General features: G+C 43.2%; 1 protein-coding gene across 1 annotated transcript in view; it reads left to right on the top strand.

The window, feature by feature from the left end:
• LOC143781813 (sodium channel protein type 5 subunit alpha-like) overlaps positions 1 to 16,073 on the top strand; it is a 514,560-nt gene that overhangs the window by 139,122 nt on the left and 359,365 nt on the right. The window contains exon 2 of the mRNA XM_077268674.1: positions 8,308 to 8,635. Coding sequence (XP_077124789.1) covers positions 8,360 to 8,635 — 276 coding nt within the window. The 5' untranslated portion in view covers positions 8,308 to 8,359. The remainder of the gene's footprint in view (positions 1 to 8,307; positions 8,636 to 16,073) is intronic.

The following is a 16,073-nucleotide window of genomic DNA, read 5'->3' as shown; positions in this document are numbered from 1 at the left end:
CTCACAGCTACTGAGGATCAGTAACCATAGAGGTCTCAAGGACCTCTATGGTTACCTTCCTGATGCATCGCCGACCCCCGCTCATGTGACGGGGGTCGGCAATGACGTCATTTCCGGCCGCCCGGCCGGATGCGGTAGTTAAATGCCGCTGTCTGCGTTTGACAGCGGCATTTAACTAGTTAATAGGCGCGGGCAGATCGCGATTCTGCCCGCGCCTATTGCGGGCACATGTCAGCTGTTCCCGGCTTTGATGCGGGCTCACCGCGGAGCCCTGCATCAAAGCAGGGGAGCCGACATCGGATGGTATAGTACGTCCGATGTCGGTAAGGGGTTAAAGATTAAAAATAATGGTCTATCAATGACTGTACTTAATTCCTGCAGTACTCAGGGGTGTATCCCATCTGGGCCCGGGGATTTGTCAATTTTAGTGATTTTTAGACGCCGCCGTACTTCCTGCTGGGTTAAGCAGGTGACACTTAATGGGGAATTTTTGTTATCACTGATCATATTGTCTGCCATGGGATTTTCTTGTGTAAATACTGATGATAGACTGTCAATTACTGCACAGACAGCTATGTACGCCCCTGCACAAGACTTGATGACTGAGCAGATACAATGGGAGGTGGAATCGTTATAGTATATATAGTTCTATGAGCTAATATTTACATAGCGAACATTATTAGTCAAGTTAAATTTCTAAAATTATATCATTATGATATTTAAAATTGTAACCATTTCACAACATACTGTATATAACGTACATTTACATCATATGTCATGTCCGCAAGTTTCTCATCAGATGATGGCTGACTTTATCAGCCATTATCTGCCTCTATCAGCCTTTATCTGACTAATCCTACTGACCTGGAGGATCATATTGCGAGGTCAGTTTTACTTTATAGTGAACATTGAAAAAAAAAAAAAAAATCAATCGTGGAAATGCATTAATATTTGGAAACTTCAATGCATTTAGATTTTTTTTTTATGCATCACATGATAAAATGGTGTCATTCAAAAGCACCACTCGTCCCGCAAAAAACAAACCCTTATACTGCTATGTGGATGGAAAAATATAAAGTTACGGGTCTTGAAAGAAGGAGAGGGAAAAAAGAAAATTAATAACAGAAATGGGCTGCGGTGTGAAGGGGGTTAAAGTTAGAGTCATGCACAAATTTAGGATGTTTGAATTGGTAATAAATAGCCGCGTCTTTTAACTTGCAGGTTCGCTGTTGTCAGGACTGATGATAAATGATGACATTAAGCTCTAGCATTGAAGCACAGTCTGATACATACTGTAATTAAAAGAGAAGATAATATTTATCAATGCACTAGTGTTTTTTAATCTTTTTCAGATTATGTCATTCATTATATCATTAATATTTCCGATTTAGAAAATTGTTATTACTTTTACTAGGTTGTAGTGTTGAGCGAACGTGCTCAGATAAGGTGTTATCCGAGCGTTATCGGGTGCTAACAGAGTATCTTTTGCGTCCTCGAAAAATATGTTCTAGTTGCCCCTGCTGCATGCCTCAAAGCTGCTCAACAGCCGCAACACATGCAGGGATTGCCTGTCTGTTAGGCAATCCCTGCATGAGCTGCGGCTGTTGAGCAGCCACAAGACACGCAGCCGCGAGGACTCGAAAATAGTATTCAAGCATGCCGAAGATACTGTTAGCACCCGAGAACGCTCAGATAACACCTTATCTGAGCATGTTCACTTAAGGCTACTTTCACACATCAGGTTTTTGCTGTCAGGCATAATCCAGTGAATTTTTTAAAAACCGGATCCAGCGCAAAATGTCAAACTGATGTGATGGATCAGTTTTTTTGCTGAATCCGTTTTTGTGGGGGGGGGGGGGGTTTCTGTTAAACCCGGAGTTTGGATTTCCTGTTCCGAGAGAGAGATAGAGAGACCGTCGCTGTGCGTTTTTTCGGCGGACACAAAAAAAGTTCATCTGAACATTTTCTCCGTCCGCCGGAAAACTAATTTTTGACGGATTCAGCAAAAAACGGATGAAACGCTAGGCCATCAGGCGCCATCAGGCGCTAATACAAATCTATGAGAAAAAAACGGATCTGGCGGAAAAAAAACAGATTAGTTTTTTGAAAAAATAGCCAGATTGTGCCTGACGGCAAAAATCTGATGTGTGAAAGTACTCTAACACTACTAGGTTGTTGTCTTCTTGTCCTCACCATTCTTTAACTATGTCAGGTTTATTTATATCAAAGGAAAGATACTGATGCCCCGTGCTTCGCATTAGTAGGTATTTGGTAATTTAATCCTCTTAACTACTTCCATGCTAGAAGGAAGATACTGTCTTTGCAAATACGTTTGCAATTATTTCCTTTATAACAAAAGTAAATGCTAAAGGTACCTTCACACGAAACGACTTTGTAACGATATCGCTAGCGATCCGTGACGTTGCAGCGTCCTGGATAGCGATATCGTTGTGTTTGACACGCAGCAGTGATCAGGATCCTGCTGTGATGTCGCTGGTCGCGAATAAAGTTCAGAACTTTATTTGGTCGTCCGATCGCCGTGTATCGTTGTGTTTGACACCAAAAGCAACGATACCAGCGATATTTAACACTGGTAACCAGGGTAAACATCGGGTTACTAAGCACAGGGCCGCGCTTAGTAACCCGATGTTTACCCTGGTTACCAGCGTAAAATGTAAAAAAAACAAACAGTACATACTTACATTCGCATCCCCCACCGTCTGCTTCCCACACTGACTGAGCGCCGCAAAGTGAAAGTGAAAGCACAGCACAGCGGTGACGTCACCGCTGTGCCCTGCTACTGCCGGCGCTCAGTCAGTCAGTCAGTGCAGGAAGCGGATGCCGGGGGACGCGAATGTGAGTATGTACTGTTTGTTTTTTTTACATTTTACGCTGGTAACCAGGGTAAACATCGGGTTACTAAGCGCGGCCCTGCGCTTAGCAACTCGATGTTTACCCTGGTTACCCGGGGACCTCGGCATCGTTGGTCGCTGGAGAGCGGTCTGTGTGACAGCTCTCCAGCGATCAAACAGCGACGCTGCAGCGATCGGCATCGTTGTCGCTATCGCTGCAGCGTCGTTTCGTGTGAAGGTACCTTAACGAATTTGAATATTTTGGATGAAACGCATTAGTTTGTTTGCACCACAATTGTATCATTTGGATCAGTGGTTAGCAACTCGTATGTTTCATTTATTGAACAATGCTGATATCCAACATACTTGGCTAACATGAAACCTAGAATGAAGTAAACACTGGAGTATTGTTATTGAAATGTAACCCTACATGTTATAGTTACCAAAAACAACATAAAACAATGAATGGATGTAATAAAATAACCAATAAACTCGGACCATGTATTCAGATGTATCCTTTTGTAAGTTGCACAGTTATATACATATTATTTAAAATCTTATTTAGAATAATTTCCTTACGTTAATCTAAACCAGATTTTACAGTGTTGCTTGAAAGTTTGTGAATCTTTCAGAACTTACAATATTTTAGCATAGATTTCCTGTAAAAGTACATCATATTTTCACATAAGTCCTAAAGATAGATAAGGAGAACCAAGTGAAACAAATAAGTTGAAATATTAGTCATTTTTTATTGAGGAATATGATGTAATATCATATGTCTGTGGCAAATGTTTGTGATTCTTTAGGGTTAGCAGATAATTTGAAGGTGAAATTAGAGTCAATTGTTGACAATCATGTGTGTGGGAAAATGTATCATGACATGAATAAAGGTAATTAATAAGGGACTCAGAAGTAGAGTTTTTATGCTAATCAGGCTGGGAAAGGTTAAAAAGCTGTTTCTACCAAGTCTGGACTCCACCAATCCACAGTCAGAAAGATTGTGTACTAATAGAGGAAATTCACAACTATTATTACCCTCCCAAGGAGTGGTTGACCAACATAGATCAGTCCAAGAGCAAGGCATATAATGGAAGCTCACAAAGAATCCAAGGTAACCTATAAGCAACTAAAGGCCTCTCTCACATTAGTTAATATTAGTGTTCAGGAGTTCACCATCAAGAGGACACTGAACAACAACGGTGTGAATAGCCATACTGCAAGAAGTAACTGTTCTACAAAAGCAACAGTTCTGCCCATCTATAGCTTACTAAATGTCACCTGGACAAGCCATAACACTTTTTGAACATTTGTTGTGGATTGAAAAATGACATAACAGAGATTTTTGGTTTATATGAGAAGCGTTATGTTTGGAGTAAGAAAAACACTGCATCTATATATATAATCATCTAAGTTCCACTTCCGTCTGTTTGTCTGTCACAGAAATCCCGCGTCGCTGATTGGTCGCAGCCGGCTGGGCACGACCAATCAGCTACAGGCACAGTCCAGCCGTGAATTGGCCCCTCCCTACTCCCCTCCATACTGCCCTCCACCACCCTCCATACTCCCCTCCAGTCAGCGCTCACATAGCGTTTTAGCAGCCTGTTAAACAGACAGCGTTATACCGCGGCATAACGTGGTGTAGCACAGTCTGGTAACGCTGCCATTAACCCTGTAAGTGTGACCAACTTTTTACTATTGATGCTGCCTATGTGGCTGTGCAATATACTACTTGGCTGTGCTATATACTACGTGGCTGTGTTATATACTACGTGGGCTGTGTTATATACTGCGTGGGCTGTGCTATATACTACGTGGGCTGTGCTATATACTACGTGGCTGTGTTATATACTACATGGGCTGTGCAATATACTACGTGTCTGTGCTATATACTACATGGGCTGTGTTATATACTACATCGCTGTGTTATATACTACGTGAGCTGTGTTATATACTGCGTGGCTGTGCTATATACTGCATGGGCTGTGTTATATACTACGTTGCTGTGTTATATACTATGTGGGCTGTGTTATATACTGAGTGGGCTGTGCTATATACTACGTGGGCTGTGTTATATACTACGTGGGCTGTGTTATATACTGCGTGGGCTGTGTTATATACTATGTGGGCTGTGTTATATACTACGTGGGCTGTGCTATATACTACGTGGCTGTGTTATATACTACGTGGGCTGTGTTATATACTGCGTGGGCTGTGCTATATGCTATGTGGGCTGTGTTATATACTGCATGGGCTGTGCTATATACTGCATGGGCTGTGCTATATACTACATGGGCTGTGCTATATACTACGTGGCTGTGCTATATACTACGTGGCTGTGCAATATACTACGTGGCTGTGCTATACACTACGTGGCTGTGCTATATACTACATGCGCTGTGTTATATGCTACGTGGGCTGTGAGACTCTTTCGCCTGGGGCCCTCAAAAACCTGGAGCTGGCCCTGGCTTCACTGATTGGTCGCACCCGGACGGCTGCGAACAATCAGTGACAGACGCAGTCCGGCCGCAAATTGGCGCGGGATTTGAACCACGCTTCGCTAATTGGTCACGCCCGGCCAGCTGAATCCTGTGTATTAATTGCATTATTCTGAAATCTTCATAAATAAACTACATGCATATTCTAGAATACCCGATGCATTAGAATCGGGCCACCATCTAGTTAGATTATAAAAGCCTCATACCATATGTGAAACATGGTGATTCTAGTATCATGGACCTTTTTTGCTACATCCTGTCTATGAAAGGAATCTCAAGAGTGTTGGTCATAAAACAAGACAATGAATCAAAGTACACAAGTTCTACAAAAGAATGGTTAAAGAAAAGTAAAGTTAAAGTTCTGGAATGGCAATTCTAGCAATGGCAGTTTCGGACCTATAATAATTGTTGTGAAAGGACCTGAAGAGAGCAACTCACCAACATAACATAGTTGAAGCTGTTTTGTAGAGGAATGGGCTAAAATTTCTCCAAGTCAATGTACAGGACTAATCAAGAATGATCAGAAATGTTTAGATGGAATTATTGCTACATAAGATGGTTGTTCTGCTCAGCAATAACTGCTCTGTAGGGACTCGAATCGGACCAGCAAAAGTGCAGTCACTGATGCACAAGCCACCACTGCTAATAACAACAGGTGATGCATTCCTCCCAGTCATATCCAGTGAGCCACTCCCTGCTCACCTGAACAGCAGGGTGCACACATTCCCAGCATTGGCTAACACCAGACAAGGCTGCGTCCTGCAATGCCTGGCAACTGGGAGACACAGTGTTCCATGTCTCCAGGGTCGCGAAACAAGTGGGAAGCACGGCAGCCCGTGTTAACACATCTCTCACCACTTCCACCCATGAGGCACCACCGTGTGTAGTCACAACAGCCAAGTGCGCGATAGCTTAGCCGCCAGTATGAACCAGCGAAGAAGTCTGGAAACCAGAGGAGGACGATTGCGTCCATGGCTTGTATTCCTAACAAGGGTGACACTAAATACTGACAACAAAGGTTCACATAATTTTAAGTCCATTTTTTGACTAATTTCTTTAATTTGGTACCTTTTACCTACTTTTAGGACTTGTGTATAAATGTTCAGTAGTTTTAGGTCAAATTTACACAGAAATGTTTAAAATTCAGTGTTCAGAAACTTTAAAGCACCACTGTAAATAATTGATGCACATCCCTTTGTCTAATGTCCATTAGGATGTCACTAAACTGAAGCTTTGTGTCCTCAAGAGGCTTTTGCCCCTTGGTGGATTTAATTTGATGAAAGCTACATCACATTTTATTGTTTATGAATGAACTAAAACGGTGATAATGTTGATTTTCCTTATAGACACTAGGGCATTTGGAACCTACATTTATAAGAGATTTTCAGCTCTTTTGAAGGCAGTGTCCAGAATTAAAAAAAAAAAAAATTGAACAGGGTTGAAAAAATAAATTACTATTAATAAGAATTACGCTCTTGGTAAAAACTCCCCTAACTCGGTGCCACTGCATCGGTGATCCCTTTTGGTCTAAGTTTACCAATCACTGACATCAGTTATGAAGTATGCAGTGGTGAAGTTGATATTTGGCGCGTGATTGTTGCTGCAAAGTAAACAATGACCATCGAGGACTAAATGGTTGAAAACCTTACACAACTCGTTTACGATACACTTCTTCAAGAAAATAAGTGATCACAATTAAGCCATGTTTGTAAACTTTATTTCAATTTTATTTAATGTTAATTAAAATATATTCTCATATAATTATATCCTCATGGTTGATATAATTAAATGAACAGTCTGTTTTCAGTTTGGCAAGGTTTTCTAAACTCTCCACATCTAATTAATTTTTCCTGGGTAAGTCACGACCATGTATATATTTCTGGTGACGTAAGGAAGGCTAAAGCATGCCAGAACTAGATCTTCCCTTCCAGGATGACACTTTATTCTGACTCATACAGCGGACCTCTCAATGTTATCCATATGTCCTAATAAAAGCACTTGGACAGGGATGTCCTTTAAAAGACAAGTCCCAGTAATGAGAATTATTTCTTTTTTTACTGTCTAGTTCCATTTTTTTAGGAAGTTGGAGCTTTAGTTATAGAGTTGACAAATCACATTGATTGTCAGAAAAGTAAATGTAACATGATCGTTGCCGGCTTGGATTCTAGTAGTACAGAAGTGTAGTGACATTTTTTTTTTATTTTGCAATTGAAAATTTTACATGTTATGATTTAAGCATTAGCATATATTTGTTCTTTTCTTGATATTCTTAAAAAACTATTTTTTTTAGATGATGGAGGAGGATTGAAAACAGTGGTGATTTGATCACTTAGATATCACTTTAGAAGATCTAATATTCCAAAGCAAAACTGTTTCTGGCATGTACTGATAGTCAGAAATCTTTGGCAAATCTCATGGTCTTTGTTGGGCTGCCGATGGCCGCAAATTAATCCGTACACTGAGCAGCACCAGCACTGAAGGGCTGACAGAGGTAATCCTTTTCGGTTCTACTCCTAGCAACGTGCGCAACTGGCTGCGACATCTATGGGGTAAAACAATATGGATCAGAGAACTCCAATTCTGGCTGTTGCAGCATGATGTCAGCTGTCTGCCTATCATAGCTGGTAACTCCTGCTGATTGCATGGCTACATTTCCTGTGCCCGTGCCATCTACAGATGTATTAATAAATCACAATGTATTAATGCAGACTAGTTTACTAACAATTAGCGGTTCATTTAAGTGTATGACAAGTATCCTATTTTTCTCATGCTTATTATGATAGAAGTGATAATTACTTAGTTATTACTCCTTTTTTAGAATTTAAGTAATTTCTCTCCCATAAAGGTCTAAGTTACAATTATGGAATCTAACTCAAAAAGTCAGACATAGTCAGGTGATATAATTGCCTCTCGTAGATATATAAATTTAATTTGCCTCTTTTTTTTTTTGTGCGTTTCAGCTGTTTCCAATGCTATAAGTAAGAATTAGGACAGAAATAGCAGGATGAAAATATGGCAGTCCTGTTGTTGCCACCAAGTCCTGACAGCTTCCGTCGCTTCACCCCAGAATCATTGGCTGCTATTGAGAAGCGTATCGCTGAGGAACAGGCCAGAAGTGCCAAACAGGAATACAGAGAAGGAGAAAACAATGAAAATGCAGAGGATTTACCAACACCACATCCCGACTTGGAGGCTGGAAAACAACTGCCTCGAATCTACGGGGACTTTCCTTCACATCTTATTGGGCAACCCCTGGAGGATATTGACCCATTCTACAGAAACAAGAAGGTAACAGCAGCTTGATCTTACATAAAGTACAGCATAATATATACAGTTTAATATATATAGTAGAGATGAGCAAGCACTAAAATGATCAGATGCTATTCGGATGTTACTCAAACCTAGCAATTCTTAATGCTCGAATGTTTGTTTTGAGTAACGAGTATAACGGGAGTCAATGGAAAACCCAAGAATTTTCTACTACTAGTACAACCCCTTGATCAAAATGTTTTGCCCCATAACTCACCTCCCGTGCTTGCGCCGTTCCTGCGGTGTCGGCACTTTCTCTCCCGGGGCTCCTGTGCGGTTGTTGTGACAAGTGACACTGGCACCCAGTCAGTGCTGGAGTCACTGTCCCCGCCTTTGGACAAATCGAACAAGAAGAGGAAATCCGGGCTGCAGCTGATCTCGGACTCTTCATGCTCAGTTCAATGGTAGGCAGTGATGCCAGTGCTGATTGTGCACCGAGGGCACGTGTCACAACAACAGCATGGGAGCCCCGGGAGAGCAAGTGCTGATAACGCTGGAGCAGCGCCAGCACTGGAGGTGAGTACCAGCTTTATTATTTTTTCAGGGCCAAGTAAGGGGTTTGACAAGCAGATGTCCAAGTAGTGGACAACTTCTTTAAGGACTGACAATAAAACATTCAAAATCAACGAAAAAATTGGAGTTTACAGAAAAAAAATGTTAAGAAACATTTTTTCCTGTATAATGACTTGTATATGAGGCAACATTTAAAAAGGATTTTAAAAAAATAATTGAAGCAAACCACCATTGAAATTTTTATAAAACAATTGGAAATGTCAGTGCAATTTATGAAGGAAACAAGAACTGCCAAAAATGTGATGGAAAAGGGACTCAGATACACCCTGTATTAGACATGAAGAAGGGCCCCATACACATTTTGTTCAAATTGTCATGTAGTGATATGTCTAGACTCATAAAGGCTATGCACAAAGTGCAAAGAGTGCCAAAAATTACAAGCAGGGTCATCCATGCACCCTTGAAGGTAACATTTGTAAGGCCTCATTCAAATATTGTGAACAATATGATACTTCTACCCTCATAAAGGCTCTGCACACACTGCTAAGCTAGACAAAAATTACAGGCAGGTTCATCCATACACCCTTGAATGCACCAGCTGTAGTGCCTCATTCAAATATTAAAAAGTGTAGTTGTGGTACTTCTACACTCATAAAGCCTCTGCACACAGTGCAAAGCTAGACAAAAATTACAAGGATGGTCATGAATACATCCTTGAAGGTGTTATGACCCCAGTGGACAAGGTCTCAGAGGAACGTGTAAGTCTGCGAGATTCAAAAATCCAGCTCCTAGGGCTGTGGTAACTGGGTTGACCAAATAGCTACTCCTAACGCCAACACTAGAAGTAGCCGGGGATCATGCCTACGGTGATCGCTAGATGACTCGCGCCAGCCGGAGAATCTAACTACCCCTAGGAGAAGAAAACAAAGACCTCTCTTGCCTTCAGAGAAAGGGACCCCAAAGCAAGATACAAGCCCCCCACAAATAATAACGGTGAGGTAAGAGGAAATGACAAACACAGAAATGAACCAGGTTCAGCAAAGAGAGGCCAGCTTACTAATAGCAGAATATAGCAAGATAACTTATCTGGTCAACAAAAACCCTATAAAAATCCACGCTGGAGATTCAAGAACCCCCGAACCGTCTAACGGTCCGGGGGGAGAACACCAGCCCCCTAGAGCTTCCAGCAAAGGTCAGGATACAGATTGGAACAAGCTGGACAAAAATACCAAACAAAACAAAAGCAAAAAGCAAGGAAGCAGACTTAGCTTGAAATACAGGAACCAGGATCATAGGACAAGAGCACAACAGATTAGCTCTGATTTCAACGATGCCAGGCATTGAACTGAAGGTCCAGGGAGCTTATATAGCAACGCCCCTGAACTAACGGCCCAGGTGAGGATATAGGAAAAGACAGAAGCTCCAGAGTCAAATCACTAATGACCACTAGAGGGAGCAAAAAGCAAAATCACAACAGTACCCCCCCCTTAGTGAGGGGTCACCGAACCCTCACCACGACCACCAGGCCGATCAGGACGAGCGGCGTGAAAGGCACGAACTAAATCGGCCGCATGAACATCAGAGGCGACCACCCAGGAATTATCTTCCTGACCATAGCCCTTCCACTTGACCAGGTACTGAAGCCTCCGCCTGGAGAGACGAGAATCCAAGATCTTCTCCACCACGTACTCCAACTCGCCCTCAACCAACACCGGAGCAGGAGGCTCAGCAGAAGGAACCACAGGCACAACGTACCGCCGCAACAAGGACCTATGAAACACGTTGTGGATAGCAAACGACACAGGAAGATCCAGGCGAAAGGATACAGGATTAAGGATTTCCAATATCTTGTAAGGACCAATAAAACGAGGTTTAAATTTGGGAGAGGAAACCTTCATAGGAACAAAGCGGGAAGAAAGCCACACCAAATCCCCAACACGTAGTCGGGGACCCACACCGCGGCGGCGGTTGGCAAAGCGCTGAGCCCTCTCCTGTGACAACTTCAAGTTGTCCACCACAAGATTCCAGATCCGCTGCAACCTATCCACCACAGAATCCACCCCAGGGCAGTCAGAAGGTTCCACATGACCCGAAGAAAAACGAGGGTGGAAACCAGAGTTGCAGAAAAACGGCGAAACCAAGGTGGCGGAACTAGCCCGATTATTAAGGGCAAACTCAGCCAACGGCAAGAAGGTCACCCAATCGTCCTGATCAGCAGAGACAAAACACCTCAAATAAGCCTCCAAAGTCTGATTAGTTCGCTCCGTCTGTCCATTAGTCTGAGGATGGAAAGCAGACGAAAACGACAAGTCAATGCCCATCCTACTACAAAAGGATCGCCAGAATCTGGAAACGAACTGGGATCCTCTGTCTGACACAATATTCTCAGGGATGCCGTGCAAACGAACCACGTTCTGGAAAAACACAGGAACCAGATCGGAAGAGGAAGGCAGCTTAGGCAAAGGAACCAAATGGACCATCTTGGAGAAGCGATCACATATCACCCAGATAACAGACATGCCTTGAGACACCGGAAGATCAGAAATGAAATCCATGGAGATATGTGTCCAAGGTCTCTTAGGGACAGGCAAGGGCAAGAGCAACCCGCTGGCACGAGAACAGCAAGGCTTAGCTCGAGCACAAGTCCCACAGGACTGTACAAATGACCGCACATCCCTAGACAAGGAAGGCCACCAAAAGGATCTGGCCACCAGATCTCTGGTGCCAAAAATTCCTGGGTGACCTGCCAACACCGAGGAATGAACCTCGGAAATGACTCTGCTGGTCCACTTATCAGGCACAAACAGTCTGTCAGGTGGACAAGAATCAGGCCTATCAGCCTGAAATCTCTGCAACACACGTCGCAGATCTGGAGAAATAGCTGACAAGATAATACCATCCTTAAGAATACCAACAGGTTCAGCGACTCCAGGAGCATCAGGCACAAAGCTCCTGGAAAGAGCATCGGCCTTCACATTTTTTGAACCTGGTAAATACGAGACAACAAAGTCAAAACGGGAGAAAAACAATGACCAGCGGGCCTGTCTAGGATTCAGGCGTTTAGCAGACTCGAGATACATCAGATTTTTGTGATCAGTCAAGACCACCACACGATGCTTAGCACCCTCGAGCCAATGACGCCACTCCTCAAATGCCCATTTCATGGCCAACAACTCCCGATTGCCCACATCATAATTTCGCTCCGCAGGCGAAAACTTCCTAGAGAAAAAGGCGCAAGGTCTCATAACAGAGCAACCAGGGCCTCTCTGCGACAAAACGGCCCCTGCTCCAATCTCTGAAGCATCCACCTCAACCTGAAAGGGAAGCGAGACATCAGGCTGGCACAAAACAGGCGCCGAAGTAAACCGACGTTTCAACTCCTGGAAAGCCTCCACGGCAGCAGGAGCCCAATTAACCACATCGGAGCCCTTCTTGGTCATATCCGTCAAAGGTTTCACAATGCTAGAAAAGTTAGCGATAAAACGAGGGTAGAAGTTAGCGAAACCCAAGAACTTCTGAAGACTCTTAACTGACGAGGGCTGAGTCCAATCAAGAATAGCTCGGACCTTGACTGGGTCCATCTCCACAGCAGAAGGGGAAAAAATGAACCCCAAAAAGGGAACCTTCTGTACACCAAAAAGACACTTTGAGCCCTTGACAAACAAAGAATTTTCACGCAAAATTTTAAAGACCATCCTGACCTGCTCCACATGCGAGTCCCAATTATCAGAAAAAAACAGAATATCATCCAGATAAATGATCAAAAATTTATCCAGATAGTTCCGGAAAATGTCATGCATAAAGGACTGAAAAACTGAAGGGGCATTAGAGAGCCCAAAAGGCATCACCAAGTACTCAAAATGACCTTCGGGCGTATTGAATGCGGTTTTCCATTCATCCCCTTGCTTAATGCGCACAAGGTTGTACGCACCACGAAGGTCTATCTTGGTAAACCACTTGGCACCTTTAATCCGGGCAAACAAGTCAGACAACAGCGGCAAAGGATACTGAAATTTGACAGTGATCTTATTTAAAAGCCGATAGTCAATACAAGGCCTCAAAGATCCGTCCTTTTTAGCCACAAAAAAGAATCCCGCACCAAGAGGGGAAGAAGACGGACGGATGTGTCCTTTCTCCAGAGACTCCTTGATATATGAACGCATAGCGGTATGTTCAGGTATCGACAGATTAAACAGTCTTCCCTTAGGAAATTTACTGCCTGGAATCAAATCTATTGCACAGTCACATTCCCTATGAGGAGGCAATGCACTGGACCTGGACTCGCTAAAGACATCCTGATAATCAGACAAATACTCCGGAACTTCCGAAGGCGTAGAAGAAGCAATAGACACAGGCAGGGAATCCTCATGAATACCACGACAGCCCCAACTAGACACTGACATAGCCTTCCAGTCAAGGACTGGATTATGGGTCTGTAACCATGGCAGCCCCAAAACAACCAAATCATGCATTTTATGTAGAACGAGAAAACGTATCACCTCGCGGTGTTCAGGAGTCATGCACATGGTAACCTGTGTCCAATACTGCGGTTTATTTTCTGCTAATGGCGTAGCATCAATACCCCTAAGAGGGATAGGATTTTCTAATGGTTCAAGAATAAAACCACAGCGCTTAGCAAATGAGAGATCCATAAGACTCAGGGCAGCACCTGAATCTACAAACGCCATGACAGGATAAGATGACAGTGAGCAAATCAAAGTTACAGACAGAATAAACTTAGGATGCAAATTACCAACGGTGACAGGACTAACAACCTTAGATATACGTTTAGAGCATGCTGAGATAACATGTGTAGAATCACCACAGTAGTAGCACAAGCCATTCCGGCGTCTATGAATTTTCCTCTCATTTCTAGTCAGGATTCTATCACATTGCATCAAATCAGGTGTCCGTTCAGACAACACCATGAGGGAATTTGCGGTTTTTCTATCACATTGCATCACATCAGGTGTCTGTTCAGACAACAACATGAGGGAATTTGCGGTTTTGCGCTCCCGCAACCGCCGGTCAATTTGAATAGCCAGGGACATGGTATCATTCAGACCTGTGGGAATGGGAAAACCCACCATAACATTCTTAATGGCCTCAGAAAGGCCATTTCTAAAATTAGCGGCCAGTGCACACTCGTTCCAATGTGTCAGCACGGACCATTTCCGAAATTTTTGGCAATACACCTCAGCCTCGTCCTGGCCCTGAGACATAGCCAGCAAGGCTTTCTCTGCCTGAATCTCAAGATTGGGTTCCTCATAAAGTAAACCGAGCGCCAGAAAAAACGCATCAATATCAGCCAATGCCGGATCTCCTGGCGCCAACGAAAAAGCCCAATCTTGAGGGTCACCCCGTAAGAATGAAATAACAATTTTTACTTGTTGAGCAGAGTCTCCAGACGAACAAGGTTTCAGGGACAAAAACAATTTACAATTATTCCTGAAATTCCTAAACTTAAATCGGTCTCCTGAAAACAGTTCAGGAATCGGAATCTTGGGTTCAGACCTAGGATTTCTGGTAACATAATCTTGTATACCCTGCACACGAGCAGCAAGCTGGTCCACACTTGTAATCAAGGTCTGGACATTCATGTCTGCAGCAAGCTTAAGCCACTCTGAGGTAAAGGGGAAAAGAAAAAAAAAAAAAAAAAATGAGAGAGGGAAAAAAAAAAACTCAAAATTTTCTTTCTTATAATCCCACTTCTGCAATGCATTAAACATTTAATCAAGGCCTGGCATACTGTTATGACCCCAGTGGACAAGGTCTCAGAGGAACGTGTAAGTCTGCGAGATTCAAAAATCCAGCTCCTAGGGCCGTGGTAACTGGGTTGACCAAATAGCTACTCCTAACGCCAACACTAGAAGTAGCCGGGGATCATGCCTACGGTGATCGCTAGATGACTTGCGCCAGCCGGAGAATCTAACTACCCCTAGGAGAAGAAAACAAAGACCTCTCTTGCCTCCAGAGAAAGGGACCCCAAAGCAAGATACAAGCCCCCCACAAATAATAACGGTGAGGTAAGAGGAAATGACAAACACAGAAATGAACCAGGTTCAGCAAAGAGAGGCCAGCTTACTAATAGCAGAATATAGCAAGATAACTTATCTGGTCAACAAAAACCCTATAAAAATCCACGCTGGAGATTCAAGAACCCCCGAACCGTCTAACAGTCCAGGGGGAGAACACCAGCCCCCTAGAGCTTCCAGCAAAGGTCAGGATACAGATTGGAACAAGCTGGACAAAAATACCAAACAAAACAAAAGCAAAAAGCAAGGAAGCAGACTTAGCTTGAAATACAGGAACCAGGATCATAGGACAAGAGCACAACAGATTAGCTCTGATTTCAACGATGCCAGGCATTGAACTGAAGGTCCAGGGAGCTTATATAGCAACGCCCCTGAACTAACGGCCCAGGTGAGGATATAGGAAAAGACAGAAGCTCCAGAGTCAAATCACTAATGACCACTAGAGGGAGCAAAAAGCAAAATCACAACAGAAGGTACCAATTGTAGTGCCTCATTCAAATATCAAGAAATGGTAGTTGTGGTACTTGTACACTCATAAAAGCGCTGCACACAGTGCACAACCAGAAAAAAATTATAAGGTCCTCCATAGCTTACAATATTTAACACACTTATTTAGCATCATCATATTCCACAGCACTTTACAGACATTATGATTAGTGATGAGCGAGTATACTCGTTGCTCGGGTTTTCCCAAGAACGCTCGGGTAGTCTCCGAGTATTTATGACTGCTCGGAGATTTAGTTTTCATTGCCGCAGCTGGATGATTTACGGCTACTAGCCAGCCTGAGTACATGTGGGGGTTGCCTGGTAGCTAGTGAATCCCCACATGTAATCAAGCTGTCTAGTAGCCACAAATTATCCAGCTGTGG

Source organism: Ranitomeya variabilis, chromosome 6 (assembly GCF_051348905.1).
Source record: "Ranitomeya variabilis isolate aRanVar5 chromosome 6, aRanVar5.hap1, whole genome shotgun sequence".
NCBI classification, from domain to species: domain Eukaryota; kingdom Metazoa; phylum Chordata; class Amphibia; order Anura; family Dendrobatidae; genus Ranitomeya; species Ranitomeya variabilis.
This window is presented reverse-complemented; position numbering and strand designations above follow the sequence as displayed.